General features: G+C 43.5%; 1 protein-coding gene across 8 annotated transcripts in view; it reads right to left on the bottom strand.

Annotated features, from left to right (window-relative positions):
• Positions 1–19,339, bottom strand: part of RASAL2 (RAS protein activator like 2) — a 163,600-nt gene that overhangs the window by 33,477 nt on the left and 110,784 nt on the right. For all 8 annotated transcript variants that reach the window (XM_041420222.1, XM_041420228.1, XM_041420229.1 and 5 more), the window contains exons 4-5: positions 14,178–14,284; positions 3,721–3,830 (exon numbers count right to left, since the gene is read on the bottom strand). In XM_041420222.1, coding sequence (XP_041276156.1) covers positions 3,721–3,830; positions 14,178–14,284 — 217 coding nt within the window. The remainder of the gene's footprint in view (positions 1–3,720; positions 3,831–14,177; positions 14,285–19,339) is intronic.

Genomic DNA, 19,339 nt, shown 5'->3' with positions numbered 1-19,339 from the left:
GATTCTGGTCTTTTCTGGCAAGGTCCAACCCAAAGCCTCATTGTTTGAATCCTGGATTTGCAAAGCCCTTCCCTGCCTGCCTGCACTCCCTGCAGATCACAGCTTGTCTAACAGACACCTCTCAGGGTTCAGCCAAGCAGGCTGCTGAATTTCACAGCAGGAGAGTTCTCCTCTCTCCTCTGGTCTCTCTATTAACGTTTCCAATTGGTTTGTTTTGATGGACCAGAAATGCTTAATTGATGCAGTTTCATTTCCCTGCTAAACTCAAGGTGAACACTTCATGGAGGAGCCTGGGCTTTGCAGAGATGCATCAGCCATTAAGAAATATCTATTTATAAAGGGGTCAAGTGAGCTTGCAGGTGGGAGAGAGTAGCCCAGCAGTAAGGGGAAGGTCTGTGACAAACACCAGGGTCTTGTTCAGTTTTCAGTGAAAAACCAAACAACTGCTGAAAGAAATAGGTTCACCAAACCAGGAGTGAGGCGTCCCTCCAGAAACAAACCACTCCTCCCTCCCCTTTCCCCACACGCCAGTGTGCTGATAGCTACAGATATGCTGAATGAATGCAAGCTGGGAGTGAGTCAAGCCTTAATAATGCATTGTGTAACACAGATTTCCATCCTGACAGCTAAATCAGGGTGAAAATCCCCCACCCTCTTTTTCCAAAACCGGCATTAAATTAGAGCGAACCTGCAAAACACGGCAGGTTTTGCTTCTATGATTTACACGAGCCGTGCTATTTTCTCACTGCAAAGAGGCAAGGAGGGAGGAACAGGAACTCACCCAAAGTAGAAGAAGCTGTGGCTGGAGGAGTGGTACCTTTTGACCATGAAGCCCAGAGCCATGGCTACCTGCTTCCCTGTGCCCCGCCGGAGCCCATTCCCAGCCCCGCTGCCACTGGCTCATAATGCCATAAAATGACTTTTAGCAAAGCAGGAGGATTCCCACGTGGCAGTAAATCCCAACAGGGCAAAGCCCTCCCAGCTGTCTGCAGAGCTTTGCTGCAGTCACTGAGACCATATGCAGCCAGTCACAATCATCTTTGCTCCCCCTCAGTAAACAAAACTGCTGGTCCTCTTGGAGATACTCTCAAATTCCTGGCCATAAACTGGAAATATTAATTTGTCTCTCCTTTCAAACACAATTTTCCTTAAGTCTTTTCTCATGCTTTTTTTTATGTTTTATGTATTATGGACACTGAGAAAACATTACAGATGAATGCGTGAGTTGAAAAGTCCAAAGGATGCAGGAGGAAACAGGCTGGAAAAGCTGTGAAAGATGCCACAGTGACACAGTGCCAGGTCACATCGTGGTGAGAGCTGTTGGCAACCTGGTGAGATGCTGCACTGGCCACACACTGAACAGCCTCATTCCCACTTGCCCTGGCTCACAAAGGAGCACAGTCTAAGTCCTGCCACATCAGTGTCTAGTGAAGACAACATATCCAAGTACAAAAAACCACCAGCAAACAACCTGAGCCTGAGTAACAGGAGGGATGTGAATTACAGGTTATGGATTTATTCCTACAGGACACCTGGATGCTGATCCATGTTTCTAGAGGGGCACCAGAACTCTCTCCTCTCCCTACCCACTAACCCAGACACATTGAAATAAAGTTAAAAACCAGAAAAGGTACATTGGCCAATTGCTTTCTGCTGAAGCAGAAAATCTGATTACAAAAAAATCTGCAACTCATCTCCATCCCTGCTCCCTACAGCATTCTTGACTCCCTTCTGTTTTAAATCAACAGACAGCATCCATCCTCTGTCATCATCCAGCATGGCATGCAATGTTACAGTATCCCAAATCTTGATGTGCACCAGGATAATTAACCTTCCTTAGTCCAGAATTTTAGAGGTATTTATCTGTAAAATCACCACTTTTGACAGGTCCCAAACACCCCAAAAGCATGAAAAGGCAGTGTGACAGCAGCCTCTATTTCCTTCCAATCCAGGCAGGGTTTTAATTTATAAAGCTGTATAATACTTTCTTTGAAGGCAGGGCTCTTGTGTTTGTCAGAGCAAGAAAAGGGAGATGCTATCAGTCATCCTGGCCCTGAAAACCTGTGTAACACCATGACATCACCTAGAATCACCTGCTTGAAATGGGAAAGGGCTGACTCACCAGGGCAGGACAGCAAAGTTCTCACTGCCACAGATTGAGAGGCTCATACAGAATGGGGGAAAACAGAAGGTGAGAGAGTGGCAACTCCTTCTCATGAATTTAGAGTCAGCTCCATGTTCAATAATGCCACCATGTGATCAAGTACCTGGATTTTATGCTTTTGTGCTTTCAGGCCATTAGAGAAAATTCACATTTCATTTCAGGCTAGTTGAAAATTTGTCCCCATGTTGTCAGGGAGTAGAAGGGGGTCTGCTTTTTAAGAGAAGGCAGCTTTGCTGTGTGCAACATCATGTCTTAAACCAATGATGTAGGAATTAATTGTAGCTACATTTATTAGCTTTCCCAGAACAACAGTGCTTCCCTGACACCACAAAAGCAAGTATCCAGCAAGAGTACCAAACTCAGGAAAGACGACCAGATTATTTATGGCAAAGGAATCTTCACATTACAAAAACTCAAGCAAAGCTGCTTTCAAACAATGGTAAAAATAACAGGTACTTGATTACCTGGTGGCATTATTCAAGATGCTTATGCTCACTGAGTTGCTTTTATAGCCACGTTGCAACACCCTAAAAATAGAGATTTATAGGAAAACTTGCATCAAAGCAGCCTGGGTGGACTACAGGAGCAAGGCCATCTAGATGGTTAGTCACATCTGGTAAGCAGCAGGCTTTTCTGTAACTCCTGATGTTAACAGACCTCCAACATCCACAGCTTTGCTGTCTCTGTGATTTTATGGTCTGCCTTTCAGATGGAGAAGGCAGCACCATTGATTGAAGCATCACAGCATGACAGATACAACTAATGAATTCAGCTCAGCTAAAGGAGAAGGGAAATGCACTGAACAATGTCAAATCACAGAAACCTGCCGTGGCTTCGAGTACAGGCCAACTTATTTTTCACTCTATCTACTTCTCCTGCTGGGCTACTGTGGAATGTAACACAGAATATGTTTAATAAAAACAATCAAGGGACTTTGCAAACAGTTAGGAAACTGTGTGTAAGAGCCTTTGCTTGCCTCATATGCAATCCATTCCCAGCCTGGATCTCCAGCCGAAAGCTAAAGAAGCAAAGATAAACCAAATGGAGCACTAAATGGTCAGAAATGACTGAGTTTTCCAGTTTTCTGAAAAACAGATCATCTGTTCCTTGTGGTAACACTGCAATAACCAAAACACCAACACTGCAAGGGTCCTCAGTGTGCCTGAATTGCACTGCCCATCTCTGGGCTGTGCCAGCGCTGGTGGAGCCACCCTGCTCACACCAACACAACTCCTCATCTCACTGCCCTGCATGCAGCAAGGAAATTTCTCTCCAGCTGATCAATCCCATGGTTCTGTATCATAAAATTGGAAGTCTGCAGCTTATTTGAAACAGATGCAGGACAAGGTACTGGAGTCCATCTGCTTAACCTGAGCTTTTTGACAGCTGTGAAGAGCAGCAGTTTCCCATCCTGTATCAGCAGCACACTGCACACCGAACTGACACAGCAGAGGCAGCCCCACAAACACCCCTCATGCCAGCTGGACAATAAATCCCCTTCCTGGCTCTCCTCCCCTGAGTGCACTCATGTGCTGGGTGTCCACTCTGCACCTTACCTGTCCTCAGAACTGTTGGGAGAAGGCAGTCGGAAACTTATATTCCTGTCCAGTTTGGATTGACTCTTTGTCCTCTTGATAGATCCTTTCAGGCGCTTACTGAAGAAGCCCTGAAATGAGAAGGTGCAGAAGTGAAACAGGGAAACTGATGCCAGTAATGAATCACTCAATGCACTGTTACTGAGTCCCAGCACAGAGGTTTGATGCCAGTCACAGGACAGGCTGGACTGGGATTGCTCTGAGTTGAAGAAAGGCAGGGCTGGAGTGGCAGTGACAGTTCCAGGAGGTGAGAGCCTCAATTGAAATAATTAGCACTATCACATTACTGGGGCACTTCAATGGATTCCAAAACTATTATACAAAAGACCCAAACCCCACAATTATAACTTTAAAAGGAGCAATCCTTAATATCAGTATTTGTTCCTACTTCCCCTCTACATGCCACGTTTTTAATTCTTGTTGAGCTTAAAAGTACAGAAGTCTTATATTATGAGCTTCTATTGAGCCCACAATTGCAGGCAGGTTTGCCTTTTAAATTGAGATATAGCACATTACATCTTAAAATAATTCATAATTTCAATAATTTGGGTAGCCAGAACAGAAAATTTCAAAGCATTTCACACACCAGTGGCTTCAGATATGAGTTATAATATTGGTAAGAAGCAAAGCTCAATTAAAAAATCTGCTTAGGATCTAAAAATAAAATAAATCTTCAAAGAATCTGTCTTCAAACTACAATTTTTCACCCAACAATCACAGCCCAAAGCCATGTTAGTTGGAGGGAGCCTCTGGGATCACCTCCTGCTCCATGGGAGTGTGCTGCCAACACTAGGTCAGCCTAATTCTGACTTGGTCCAGCCAAGTACTGAAAACCTCTGGAGACAGAGGGAACAAAGGAAGGGGAATCTGCTTTCTGCATCTGAAGGCAGTGCTACATTTAAGACTGCCCTTCAGTTCAGTTTCTGAGCCAGAGGCTCCTCAGGGGTGAAAGCTGCTATATTCTCCTGATAAAGTGGAAAAGAAAAGGCCTGATATGTAAAGAAAAAAAAAACCAAACAACAAACCAACAAAAAACCTCAACCAGAAAAAAACCAAAAAACCCCCTCAAACAACAAAACCCACAAACTCAAACCCCACAAATGTATACAACGTGCTGGGGAAAAGGTGCTGTCAAGAGGGAAGAAGTGTTTGCAGCTGTGTGTGCTGCTCACACTCTGCCCATGATGCTGCACTCCTCTTGGTCCTGGTATTGAAGAAGTGCCTTTGAAAAAACCCTGTAATCAATAGGTGGTCCTGGGCTTCTCTTGGGGCAGTTGCTGGAATTCAAGTAGAGGATGTAGAGCACTTTCAAAGGCACTTTTGTATATTCTGACCTCTCAGCATAAAAGGTAACAAACCCAGCCACAGAGACTCAGATCTGGTGGACCCTGGTTCAGTCCAGTACCTCTCAGTCTACTCCACTGAAACATGAAATAACATGGCTTTTTCCCCTTAAGGGCAAATAAGACAAAGCTGACCCTATTCAGCAGGGTCCAGAAGTATTTATATTGAACGATTCCAAATCCCACTCAGAGAAGGACTGTGAATATTCATTTTTGTGTGCATGTGCAGTTTTAAATTGGTACTGCTTTAACATGGAACATGCTCTTGGTTTAATTGAACACAATCTATACCCCACTGAAACAAATGTTCTATTTGGGGTTGAATAAGGATAGCCAGAGCTGACTATACAAAAAAATAAAACAAAACAAAACAAAAAAAAACAACAGGGTAAGAACATATTTAAAGACAAAAATTTATTCAAACAAAGGGTGTGCTTAATGGCCATCCTCAAAAGAGATGAAAACATTTGCAATATTTGCTCTGTGCTGGCAGTTCATGCAGGGCCAGTGCTTACAGATGGACAACCTGGGAGCAGCATGAAAAATTCACTTGTGCCAGAACTGAGCAGAGTTTTTTGACTTCCATTTGCCAAATGAAATGCTTTTAAATACGAAATGCAGATAGAAAAAACAAAAAAAGTAGTAATGAAAAATAGACTTCTGTCTGCAACAACATCACCTAACTGAAAGTTTTATTTCCTTTTACTCCTATAGACAAGAAATCCCTGCCAATGTTTATAAAGCAGCTTGCAACATTAAAAAGACAAAAACACCTTTACTGCTTTTCTTATTGTGCAGGTATTTCTCCTAAATACTTATTTCAACACAAAACTGGCTCTTGTTTGGTTCTTACACCTAAATATAATTGAGTGTCTGAGCTTCAAGGATCATCATGGAGCTTCTTTAAAAACAGTGGGAATTTTACTGCTTAAAACACGCTCAGACAAAAATATGTAAATGATTACCCAAACTGCCTGAGTTGATGAGACTATGTTCTTAATCAAAAAAAGTACAAAATAGCTGTTAGGATAAACTAGCTGGGATGAAATTTGAAAAGAGACAGATTTGAGGTTCACATGTTATGAGGTGGAGCTCAGTGCAAGTTTCTCCCAGAATCACAGGTTTAGGGGAACAGGGACGGAAAAGAGAGACGGGGAGAGAGCAATGGTGCACAACCACACACACAATCAGGAATAAGTCAGGGCAGGTTTGTCACCTCATCCAAAAGCAGCACACACTGGCCTAAGAAAACCCAATGATAACAACCTCTAAAAATAATTCAATCCCACTGAGAATTCTGTTCATCTCGTTTGGAAGTTAAGCCACTCGACTGTCCCACTCTGCCAAGAAGCAATCTCCACAGGAGAGGGATAATTCAGCAGGCTGCTGGAAACTTCCTCTCAAAGCTGCACAGGGAAAGCACAGAAACTCTCACCCCCGAGTATTTCCAGCCCAGGGGTGGTGGTTGTTGAGGGCAGTTTAGGCTTTAGGAAAAGATGACTTTGTGCCAAAGACGCCAACTGGTTGTTTGTCCTTAACCTGAGCAGGGCAGCACAGGAACTGTCTGACAAATTCAAAGACAGCCCAAGTATGAGCTACTCAACTCCTGAACTGCTGCTCCCTATGGACATGATGATTCTCCACTCCAGGGAGAGCAGCCCATGCATAGTAAATAATGATTGTCCTGGCTGTTTTGAAAGGGAAAAGTGAATTCAGCCATGAACAAATGAAACTGTGTAAAACCATAACACAAATCAGCCAATATTGATCATATGCAATGGTTTCAGTGGAAGTTTCAAAGCACTGCAAGTAGGGTAAAATGGGCAACAAAAAAGGTCAATTTTACACCCAGTGCTATTCCCTACATTAGTTCCTTCTGAGGGCAGACACACTGCATCTGAGCCTTGCAATGCTTCTTGAACATCTGTAATTCTTGATGAGGAGCACCGATGCATTATTAATAACACCAGGTGGGTAACTTCATTTACAGAGCCATGAGACTCATCTTCTCTGAGGGGAAGGGCTGGATGGGTACAAAGATAACCCTCAAGTGACTGTGGATGACAGCAGAACTGCCTCCCCACTAACGTGCGTGGTGAGGACATGAAGCATTTTATTCCTTAAGCTGTTCACAAGCAGCTATCAAGGAAAAAAATAGTGTCAGAGCCAAGTGAAAACACTGTCCTGTGCCAGTAATGTTGTAAAGCTATGGGAGGCAAAGAAGCAGGGGAAGATGGCCAGGTGGTAAAATGGAAAGATCAAACGAGAAGGATATTCCAGGAATGAGCAGCAAAATGCTGAAGTTTGCTATTCCTTGCAGAACAACAGCAGAAGGCAAATTTAACTAGCAAGGAGGTGAAGTTTGCTTATGAGCCCAGTAACACTCAGCATTAAAATATTAGCAGTGACTCCCTTTGAAAAGACTCTGAACCACTCACACAGTAGAAAAGCAGAGGAAAGCAACCCTAGATACACTTTGGAGGTGATATGCAGAACAAGACAGGGACCTACAACAGCCATGTTCCACCCTCTACTCATCAAAAAACCTGGCACTATGTCACTGAAGAGGAGGTTTGTGCACAGGCACAAAACAATAAAAAGCATGTCTGAATGTCCAAACAGAGGATAAAGCCCAATAAAAGCAGAGTGGTGTTATGTAAATCTGCTGTTGCCTTCACACTAATGCATCACTCTTCTGATTTTCTCATCTCAGCAAGAAAGCTAGAACAAAACAGAACTCCAGAAGTATAAACTGATTAAAGGCAGACAAGAGGGGGATTTACAAATGATATATTTTAAAGACCAACTATTTATTTTAGGAACAAAGGCAAGACGGGATTATAGATGTATAAAACAAATAGAATGGAAATTACCTAAGCTCCTCATGCACCCTGTTACATAAGAAAACCAAAGGGCAATTTAACATCAGAGGCAGCACGTTTCACTGATTGTCAGGAGACTTTTCCTAATGCTATCTATAAATGAGCCCATCCAATTCACCACCACAAGATATTATACAGACAAATTTCAGCAAGATTAAAAAAGGATTATGTGTTTATATAAGGAAGAATAACATATGTAGCTGCATTAGTCAGGTTTAAAAATAACAAGAGTGAGCAATAATCATGCTTCAGGACACAAGCTGATCAACAGCAAGGATCAGGAAAGATATTTTTCCCCTGATGGGACAGCACTGCAGATTTGGCCAGATAACAATTTCAATTTTCCAATGAAAGATGGTCTACAGCCACAGGAGGGACACAGAATAGGAGGAACAAGTTTAGGAACAGTAATAAGAAACCCAAGGAAATGCAGAGGATACTGTAACAAGGGTACATTGATAATACACCTGTTAATAAAATGCACTGTAGGATTGTGTGCACTCTGCATGATGTGCAGCCAAAAGTCCTGCAGGAATCCAATTTCCAAGTCACTGGGAATTATACTGAAAAATGCATGAAGAAGCAAGAGCTACCTGATAGCCAAGAGGGCCACATCAGCTTTTCAGATCCCAGTTTAGCAGTGTGTTTAGCATGGACACAACTGGGAGCAGCACCTGGCTGCCCTTGTGGGAGCTGCCCAAAGCAGGAACAGCAGATGGAAGGAACATCCCTAAAAGCCCCTATCGAGGAATTAGAGGAATAAAGGTAAAAAGTCTGTCTGGAGAACAACTAAACAACGGTGATAAAAAATGAACATGATAAGAACCAAGTCACCTGAGCCTGTCAGAAAGGGCAGGCAATGATTTCCTGACCCTGGCTCTTTCCCTGGCATGCAGCCCAACACTTCAGAACACATTTTGATAACGTAGCACACATGCTAATTACAAAAAAGTTATTAAAAATGAGCTTTGTTAAAGCTCGTAACATGAACCTGAGGAATGGCTGCAGGAATATCTAAAAAGAGTAATTACAACAAGTGATAAGGTATCAAGGTAGAAGGAAGAGTCCAATGGGATGTGGTGGGGATACAGGCCTGACTGCTTCTGCTTAACATCCTTGTTAATCATCCGGAAGAAAAGTTAAACAGCACATTAATTACACTGAGCTGTATTAAATTAGGAGGTGAAGCGAGGGCCAGGGAGGCCAGAGAAATAACACAAAGGGTTCGGAGCAATTAGGAACTGGTAACACACATTCCTGTGAACTTTAGTACCAGGACTTGGAGAATCTGTTGAAGGGAATTAAAAACACAGGAGCAAGAAAAGTGATAAAATGGCCAGAAGGACTCATTTGCAGAGGATGCATTAATTAAACTTTCTATAACCTGACTAAGTCATGATTTGGAGTTGAATAAAATGAGTCAGCACATATTTAAATACTACTAAGCCAAGGACAACTGGAATGTGAGCAGTGTTTAAAGCTATGTACATTCATAGCTCCCCTACATTAACTAAGGAATAAAAGCAATTGGATCAAGTCAGGTTTACACCAAACATGAGAATAATGCTCGTGCTGTTGAGGTCCACCAGACCTCAAGTGTCAGAGCCTGGATATCCCCATCACCTGATGCAACACAAAAGTTTGATGTAATGAACAAATCTGCTGCGGCAGCAAGACACTGTGAAGGTTACAGAGCCTATGAACAGCACTGTCCCAGAATAAAGACATGGATGAAAGCGTGGTGAGCACCCTGGAGATAGTCAGTCATCCATTTATGCTTTCTGACACAGAATTCATGGAATTGCCAGGCATCACAGCACAGGCAAGTGATAAAAACTGGAGCAGATTCAAACAAACACGTCACAAGAAGTAAAGAGTAGAAAGTGGAAGGAAAAATGTAAATTTCTATTGAGGGGACAGATTTGAGCACAGCCTTTTTAATGGGGGATGCTGTGGTGCCTCACACTAATGCAAATCAACAATTCCATCTCGGCATTGGTGCTGATGCAGAATTAAAAATATGCATTTGTATGCCACGGGGTCACATGGGCAGCACAGCTCAGACTTGTCCTACCCTGGCAGCACAGCGGGAGCAGAGCAGTGCTCTGGAGAAGCAACAATCTTGCTGACTGCATAAAAGATGAGGCTGGGCAACCACGAGATCTCATCAAGCTTTGACCTTCACTCGGGCTGGCTGCATTGTCTTCTGTTCCATTTAGCAGTACTCTTAAAGAGCAAAGAGGCAGACAGCATTTCTATAGATCCAATTATACCCTCAGCCAGAAACGAACCAAGGAAGACAATCTGCAAGTATCCCACATCAGGGTTCCTATAAAAACCATTGTATTTACTTCAAGGATTGTGCTCTGGCTTTCCTGTCTCATTCCCACTTGTTCCTTTGCCTCTTTCTCATCTTTCTTTCCCCATTAGCCAGCAGACATGGATGAATCATATTATTTGTAATAACAACTCTGAGCCAAATCTGGAGAGCGCAGCGAGAGTCTGAAGGGTGACTTTAGAGATTCCCCTCCATCTGCAGGAGGTCTGAGGATGTGGACAGTCCCATATTTACCCAATTCCAACTGCAGAGCAATGAGGGAATGTGTCAGGCTGCAGAGCGCTGCTGGGGCTCCACAGTGCCACAGCAGGGAAGGGGATGCAGGGAGACGGAGGCGCTGCCAGGACATGGTGTGTGTGGGAAGGGAAAAGCTGGTTCCTCGCCCACCTATGCGTCACTTGCCTACTGGGAGCCAGCTCCCTCTGCCTCCTGTTTGTTCAGCCAAATAATATCCATTATTAAAATTATGACTTCTATGTATGTATTTATAAACAGCACACATCTGTCTATATGTGAGTAGGCACATTTCTTCATCTCTGTTTTGCTACCTTTTGTGCCTTTCCCTTCTCTCTCAATATTTCCTCCTGACACAACTGGAAATTGTCAAACATCAATGTACACAGCTGAACTTAGATGGAAATTAATGTTTCAAGTGCAGATAAGAAAATTTGGGGCAATGGGGAAGAAAAAGAAAGGACAATGCACCAAGATCTCTTCTCTCTGTATGTGTTGTGCAATGTCAGCATTTACAGAATACCCTTCACTCCCCTTGGTGGGAGATAACCAGAACAAATTATGGAATCATAGAATGGTTTGGCCTGGGAGGGACCTTAAAGATCATCTCATTCCAAACCCCTGCCATGGCAGGGACATCTTCCACTACCCCAGGTTGCTCAGAGCTCCATCCAACCTGGTCTTGAACACTGCCAGGGATGGGGAACCCACAGCTTTTCTGGGCAGCCTGTGCCAGGGCCTCACCACCCTCACAAACACATAGGACATGCTGGTCCATGTAGTGGCTCATCCTAAGAAGGAGTGTAGCTACTGAAATTCTGCTTTTCACACACTAGTAAATTTACATGTACATCTTTTCTTCCAGTGCCCATGCAGAAGGTAAAAAGGCAAATTTCCCAAACTTTACATATCAGCCCTTAAAAAGAAATCCCTCATTGACCACCACCACTGAAGAGACTACTTTAAAAATGCATTGTCAAGGAAATGTTTGCTTAAAGGCAATTATGCTGTTATGAATCAAAATTCCAGATGCTAAAGCAATGCCAATTAACAGTATTAAAAAAATAGATGCCTTGTTCTGAGTGAGTACCACTGCCTGTGCGTGAAAGGAAAAAAACCTGCACAGAACATGCTGGAAGCAACTGTCCTATTGAGAAGAGACTTTTAAATAGCTGTTCTGAGAGACAAACTTAAAAAGCTGTAAAAGCAACTTATTATGAAAGTCTCAGCATAATTTTCCATCAGGATGGAAGAAGGTTAAGCTGTCCCCTGCCTTAAGCTGCTTTCTGTTAGAAATCCAAGCAGTGAGTAGACAAGGTATGGCACAGAGTCAGGGCCAGGGGAAGAATCACTGAGACAGCACTATGCTGCAGCTGCCTGTAGCCCTCCAACCTGCACTGTAGGTGACAAAGCCTGGAAAAACAAAAAAGCAAGTTCTCTTACTATTAATCTCCTTTATATGTAGAATAAATCCCTGTCAACTAGGGACAACCTTACAGACACAAATTTGAAGCCACCTTTTGCATCCTTCACTTGCAGCTCTTCTCAGATCAGTGATCCAAGACAGACTTTCACGAGGCGCCCAAGTCACCTTTCCTCTTTCTGAGAGCTGGGAAATTCTTATTATCAGTCAAAGGCAGAAACATGATTCCTCCCCATCTTCTCAGCCACCTATTAGGTGTGTGCCAATCTACCAAGTTAACAGTGTGTTTGGTTTCAGCAGTTTTGGCTTGAGCTCATCTGTATTGTTAAGAAAGCTGACTTCTAACTGCAGCTTGCTCTTCCAAACAGCTCACAAGGTGCCATGCTTTAAAACAGGGTGATCTCAGCCCCCACTTAGGAGTAACAGGCTATAAATGGGTTACTCAGAACAAAACCTCCAAAGCCAGAAGCTTTGTCCCCATGAGGAGGACGGGAGGGTGCATTATGCTCCTGGGTGTACAGGTGGTCAGGCAGACAAAGCAGCAGAATCCAGCTCCACGTGGCACAAATAGCTTCTAGCTCTCTGCTGGTTTATGCCAAAGAAAAGCAGCCAGGTACTGCTTCCTGAGCCTATTTGCCAGAGTCCTAAAAGCACAACACACCACCAGGGGAAATGAGAAACATTCTGCAGGGTTCTTGTTTTGAAAGGGAGCAGGAGCTAAGAAGTATCAGAGAACTATTAGAGAACCACTAAAACATTACTTAGGAGATAGGATCATCATTAAAAGGAATGGTACAAAAATGAAGGAAAAAAAGGAAGCATATAAAATAAACACTACAGATAGTCATCAAACACTTCTGACACACAGCTTGCAGTTGTTAGACAAAGGCCACTACAAAGCATGTATACATCTAAAGACTTAAGCTATTACTTATAGATGAAGGCAAAGAAAACAGAATTTCTTATAAATGAAGACATGGACAGGACTTTTGAAGGTTCTCAGAGTTCAGAAATCTTCCTGGAACTCTGTGAATCATGGACTCAGTATCAAAATCTCAGAACTTGACATAAAAGAATGTTCTTGTATCAACTTCACATACAACTAGATCAAGGCCCGTTTTTCCCCAAGTGCCATCCAGAAAACAGATCTCTGAAGAGACAGAGGATCCTTCACAGAACACACAACAGCTCAGGTGGGAAAGCACCTCTGGAGATTATCTAGTCCCTTCCAATCTGTATTATTCTATGACTCTGAAAATGGCCCAAGTAAGGATACCCACTGTACTCACTGCTTCCTTGGTCCTTTTCTGCATTCCAATATATCATGAATTCACAGGTTCATGTATTCTATACACTCTGACCAACCTTAATACTTGAAGAATTTAAATAACTCTTATTAAATCTTTTGGCTGTTTTTTAAATTTTATTTTTCAAATGACACAATGCAAGATTTATGCTGAAGTAGGCAGATTACTTGCCAAAAGTAAAGGAGAAAATGAAAACATTCACAATATTCAAGTTAAAAAAGTTCACAATATTCAATTTTAAAACAAGAACAAATATTGTTGAAAATTACTGGGCACCTCATTTTAACTTGAAGCATTTGTCTTCAGTCTAATAATAGAAATGCCTTTGTGCTCCTGGACACACTGACCAAAGACTGGCCAAGCAAAACCCAGGCTGTAGCTGAACAACTCTCATGCAGACTCACAGCCAGCCAATCTCAGAATAAACCCCAAAGAGCTCAAGAGGAATTAACAAACCTGCAGAAATTTCATCAGCTTCTGAATAAACTATAAAACCATTTCAATTTTCTATGTACTTCATTGGCAAGAGGGAAAAATAACATGCTATCACCAACCTAAAGGAACTTGTTTCCTTGTCAGGATTGAATATGGAATGCAATCCCTGGAGGTGACTTCAAAAGTATTTATATAGGTCGCTGCCTACATTAACACTGATGTTTCTCTATCTGCAACTTTACATCAAGGCAATGAAAAGGAGCAAGTTAGGGATACATCAGTAATCTTACTGATAATATATGACACTTGATAGCAAAACCTCTTGGTCAACTGGAAATATTAACCAAATATTCCCCTGCCCCCAGGCTCCCCCAGCCTGGCTGTACACTGTGATAATTGAATCTCCTCCTCCCATCCAATGAGACAAATGCCCCTGTGCAGGGAAGGCACACTTACTGGAACTCTGAAAGGAGAAGTGTTCGGAACATCCATGGAGTTGGTTTTCTCAGAGGTGCTGGTCCCCGAGATGCTCCGTCTGCGAGGAGATCTCTCTGCTGGGACCTCTGAGGAAGAGAAGAAGAAGGTGGTGAATGGGTGCCCGGGGGTGGGGAATAGTCAGGCTTTGTGCTCTGTAGGACAGAAGCCTCAGGAAAGTTTCGAGTGCATTACTAAACTGCTGAATTAACCCACCTATTTACCTGTATCTTATTCACTTACTAACCTACAATGGCATTCTCACTGGCAGATTCAAGGCTGTGAATCTGACTTGACTGTGGGAGATTAAAATAAAAAGTGCTGGTAAAGACCAATACCTGGACATACTTAATATTCTGTTACTGTTTGAGAGACAGTATTCAGAGAACTTAAATCTATTTTGGTTTAGATTTAATTTTTTTACGTAAGTAGTGCAGTAATTAACAGATAACTACAACCAAGACCCAGGGAAGCTCAGTTCTAGTCCCAGCAGAATGTAATTTGGCAAAGGTCAAAGTTCGGTCATGTATGATCCCACTACTTGCTCAAAGCATGCAACCAGCAGAACACTTATAAGTGCCTGGGTAATATGACATATTATATCTCTGCAGATAAAAAAAAAAATAGGTCAACTTCTCCTCATTCTGGCAGTATGACCTTACTAAGACACGACTTTGGCATCTTAAATCCATGCAGACTGATCTGATGAGCACGAATATTCATAAAAGCTGCACTAGTCTTTGACTAGTACAAGTACTGGAATAATAGCATAATAAAGTACACACGGCATTAAAAATCTCTCCACAAACACACATCTATGCATTTTTATACAGAGCTAGATATGCATATGTATGCATACAGATACCTTTATCACAAGTGCTGCCCATCTCCAGCTCAATTGCCAGACTTTAAGGAATCCAGCTTCACCAAACACCCCCCGACACGGGGAGGGAAAAAATCACTTCCTAGCAGAAAGTCCATTGTTATCTTCTGAACCTTAAAGAACAGCAGCAAGCCGTGACTCCAGGCAGGGACATTTTGACTCCTGCCGTTCTCCTTTCAAGAGCCTGATGCTGCTTCAACTTCCACTGCCGGCCCTGGGGATCCGTGACTTCCACTGGAGGGAACGCCGGGTGTCTCCCACCGCCCTCCCTCCTCCCTGGCGGGGAGCGAGCGAGCGGAGCAGCAGCGCACAGGACTGCAGCTCCTCAATCAATCGCTCCGGCTGCACATCCTCATTAGTTACTTTCAGGCTATTAACAGACGCCCAACTGCCGGCTTCCCTCCGCTACCGAAATTTTCCCTGTGCATCCTGATCCACAGCAGCGAAAAACAAGGTTTGTGGGGAGAGACAGCCAGCTGGTGCCACGAGAGCGGCGTTTTCCTCCAAAGAGGCGAAGGAAAAAAAGGAGAGAAGCCTTCTTCGGGGATAGCATTACTTGTGATGTCTTTGCATTTTGATTTTGATTTCAGCGGAGTTATGATACGTCTCTCCCATGGATGCTTGGAGACTGACAAAATGGAGCACAGAGGAGGAGAAGCAAAGGAATCCGGACCCTGCAGTATTAGTGTCTCACTCGGTAGATATCTATCTTTTTACAAAAGCAAACTGCTGACATGGAGCCCCTCAGCCTGCTTGGGGAAAGGATTGCTAAGAGGGAGAGCAGCCCCGCGGCTGGGCAGAGGCGAGCACACACAGGTGTGGTGTTCCACCGAGGAACGGGCAGGCACAGCCGGCTGTGGGGGCGATGCCCGAGCCCATCGCGGCCTGCCAGAGCCAGCGGGAGCCGCAGCGCGGAGATGCCCCTTGGGGAGAGCCCTCCTCCTCCGGAGCAGCACCGGCTCTGCTACAGCACCACCTGCTCCAGAGCTGCAGGGTAAGTCCAGCAGGGCACCTTTAGAGAACAGAGCACTTGGAGCCGGGCCAGAGCCAGCCCAAGGTGTTTGAGCCCGTCAGTGCCACCACCTCAGGAGCCTTTGCAGGGCTGCCTGTTTCACCTGACGGGGCACTTTCACATCACCAGCTGCCTCCCTGGCCTAGATGAAGGGAAACTTCACCTGTAAGTACTGCTCTGCCCAGAGGTAGGATATAAAGAATTGCCTCAGCCATCCCCATGTCCATGTAACAAAGGCAAACGGGACTGATGTATTCCATAGGAACAGGGCTGGAGTGAGCACCTTTGATCTTACACTGACTAGGAAGGAGTAACGTAATAGGTTTGGCTTCCTCCACTTCTCACGCGCAGGAAATCACATCAAAGCTGCCCCGGTAATTTAAAACAGTCTGTTAACTTTGCTGAGTCATAAATGGAAACACCAGCACTAATTCCCCGCTATTTTCCACAACACGTTCTGCAGGAGGGGCAGTTTGGGAAAGAGCTTAACTTTAGACTGAATGGAGTTGAAAAGCTACCACAAGGAATGTGCCTGGCTCCCCTTGCCTTCCCTCTCCTCCTCAACATCCCCTCAGCAGCAATCCAACTTTTCTGCAAATAAAATGTTGGCATTTCATCAGTAAAATGAGTTTCTTCTTTTCTCACACCATCACAGAAGTGTAACAAATGGGGAAGGGAAAATGAAATATTTACTAGGTGCCTGCAGTGAACTAAAAATAAAAATTACCTTTCCCTCTCTTCTCCTTCTAAAAACAAGAGCAAATAGACATGCTTAGTCCCTAGGAAAAGGAAGACCCAGATACAGCAAAATTGTCGGGATATATTAACTGGAAATCAAAACCTGAAGCAACTTGCTGTGACGCCTGTAGAACAGTATTTTTGCTGAGTCTTGAGAAAGAAATCTATACTGTCACCACCAGGCAAAAAATCAGACAGTTCCCTCCCCTGCTCCATTAGCAATGCTTGAGGCTACTCTTGCATAATCTTCACCTGCTGCAAAAATCAATGCACCTCTCATCAGCTTAGTATTAAATTACAAGTGCTTTCTGCATTGCTCACTCTCAGGGACCAAGGCTACAGATAGATCACACTGTTTATCCATCAAAACAATCTGAAAGCATTTGCAGCCCATCTGTTTCTGGGAAGAAAAGAAAGAAAAAAAAGGCAAACCAGAAGACAACCCACCTGACAGATCCTCCCCATTTCAACCTTCAAAAAAAATTGTAGAATCTTACAATGGTTTGGGATTGAATGGGTCCTAAAGATCACCCAGGCAGGGACACTTTCCACTATACCATCAAACAAATGAGTTGTAAACATCCCAATGGGTCACTTTTGTCACCTGATATCTTGGTGATACATAGTAGTATTTACCTAAATAAGTATTTATCCAAATCAGTATTTACACACTACATAGTCAGTTCCTAATTAGCTGAGCCAATTACTCTGCAGTGGCAGATGCCTCTGAGGAGGGAACTGCCCAAGGATACAATGCAGGCAGGTCTCTTCTCCCATCCTGTTGAGCCACACTCTCCAACCCCAGCAACAGCAAAGCTTGTTCTGTAGGCCAGGAGGAAGGTTTGTGCAAACCAGGTGCCACTTACTAAGGGAGCAGTGGTGAGGGTTGCCCTCCTTGGAAGGGAACCCCCTCTGCCTCAATGGTGTAGCCTCAGTGCCCTCTGGTCACCACAGGGCTCTGGGGGTTCACCTAAATTTCCTATTGCTGGGTGCTGTGGTCACTTGAAAGACTTGCTGTGGTGGAAATTTGTATTTTCACTGTGAAGAGCTTTTTCTCCAGGTGGGAGAAGCAGACACTAAACAAACCTCCCAGCTCTGTGGGACAGCCACACCAGGTAGGAATTATTTGCAGATAGAGAAGGAAGAACAAGAAGAGGAAGAAGTGTCTCAACAGCATTTTTTCTGATGGGTATTACCTAGTGAAATAGGAAGCTTCATATCAAAATAAATAAAAATGTTAATGTTTTATCTTGCAATAAGCATTCTCTCTCATTTTGCTCACCTGGGGAGAATTCAGACTTGGGCCCAATCCACAGATTGTCATAAAAATTTCATTAAATGCCTGTACAAGAATGCTAGGGTAAAAGCAAACTCAAACCCCTTAATCTGTTTTAAGTCCTGAAGTCCAAGTTTGTATTCTAACTAAAACACATTATGCAAATCCTGCAAGGTATAACTTAAAGGAAAAAATGGAAATTTGCAGAGATAGCTTTTCCACATTTATCAAGGCAACCAGATAGGGAAAATACATCACAAGAAGATACATCAGAGTGAAAGCAACCAAGTTTCAGGACACTGGAGTGCACAAAAGCTGCCAGGCCTGGAAAGGGAAATACAAAGGGAACCCTGCAAAGCTGTAGAACTCCAGCATCAAACAACTGCTAGATACAAACTATGATCAAAAACTCGCCCAGTCCATTACCAGGGGTTTGTAAAGAAGTTACTGTGCTTTACTAGGGATTGAGTCAATCAGATAAATCTTGGAAGATGATCCAGGTAACTATAAAAGATTTTTAATTTACAGACAGGCAATTCTGTTGGTGTTGGACACTTGCATTGTGCAGGCACATAAAAAGGTGTAATTGAATTAGTGCCCAGTATGGAAGGTGCATAGAAAGCAACCTAAACGACACAATAAGTTACTCAAAAGATTCTTAAGTCATTGATTCCTAAACGACTTTACAGCCTGAAAGGCAAGACCTAACACACAAAGCAGAGGAATACTAGAGGAGGCTGGAAGAAAGAGCACAGATATCGTAGGAGAGAATAATTTGGGGGTTTCAAGTATAAACTCCTACAGTGTATTTTCCCTGAAAGTTTGGAGGAAAATGGACATAGCATTGAGTGAGTACAACATCAGCTGTTCTTACACTGATGCATTCGCTTTGAAGTGGGAGAACAAATCCTCCAGCTCTTCAAACCAAGTCAGAAATGAAGCAGATGCACGTCCCTAAACTGCTCAACATACCCTCTCCTGGCTGTACGAAATTTGGGATAGCTGCTCCTTTTTGACCTGCCCATGGAACAGCCTCTAAAACCTCCCTTAATGGTTGACTCCACACACAGCCAAACATTGCCTGGACAACAGTGGCAACACAAAAGCAGGGACAAGGAGCTGCTGGCCATGACCTGGAGATGCTGATGCCCTTTTTAGTTCCTAATGATCTTGGACTGCCCCTACTAATTCAAATTACCTTGTGTTTGCTGCAGAGATTGCACACAGACAATTAA

This window comes from Onychostruthus taczanowskii, unplaced genomic scaffold (assembly GCF_017590055.1).
Source record: "Onychostruthus taczanowskii isolate IOZ18803 unplaced genomic scaffold, ASM1759005v1 scaffold63, whole genome shotgun sequence".
Classification (NCBI taxonomy): Eukaryota; Metazoa; Chordata; class Aves; order Passeriformes; family Passeridae; genus Onychostruthus; species Onychostruthus taczanowskii.
This window is presented reverse-complemented; position numbering and strand designations above follow the sequence as displayed.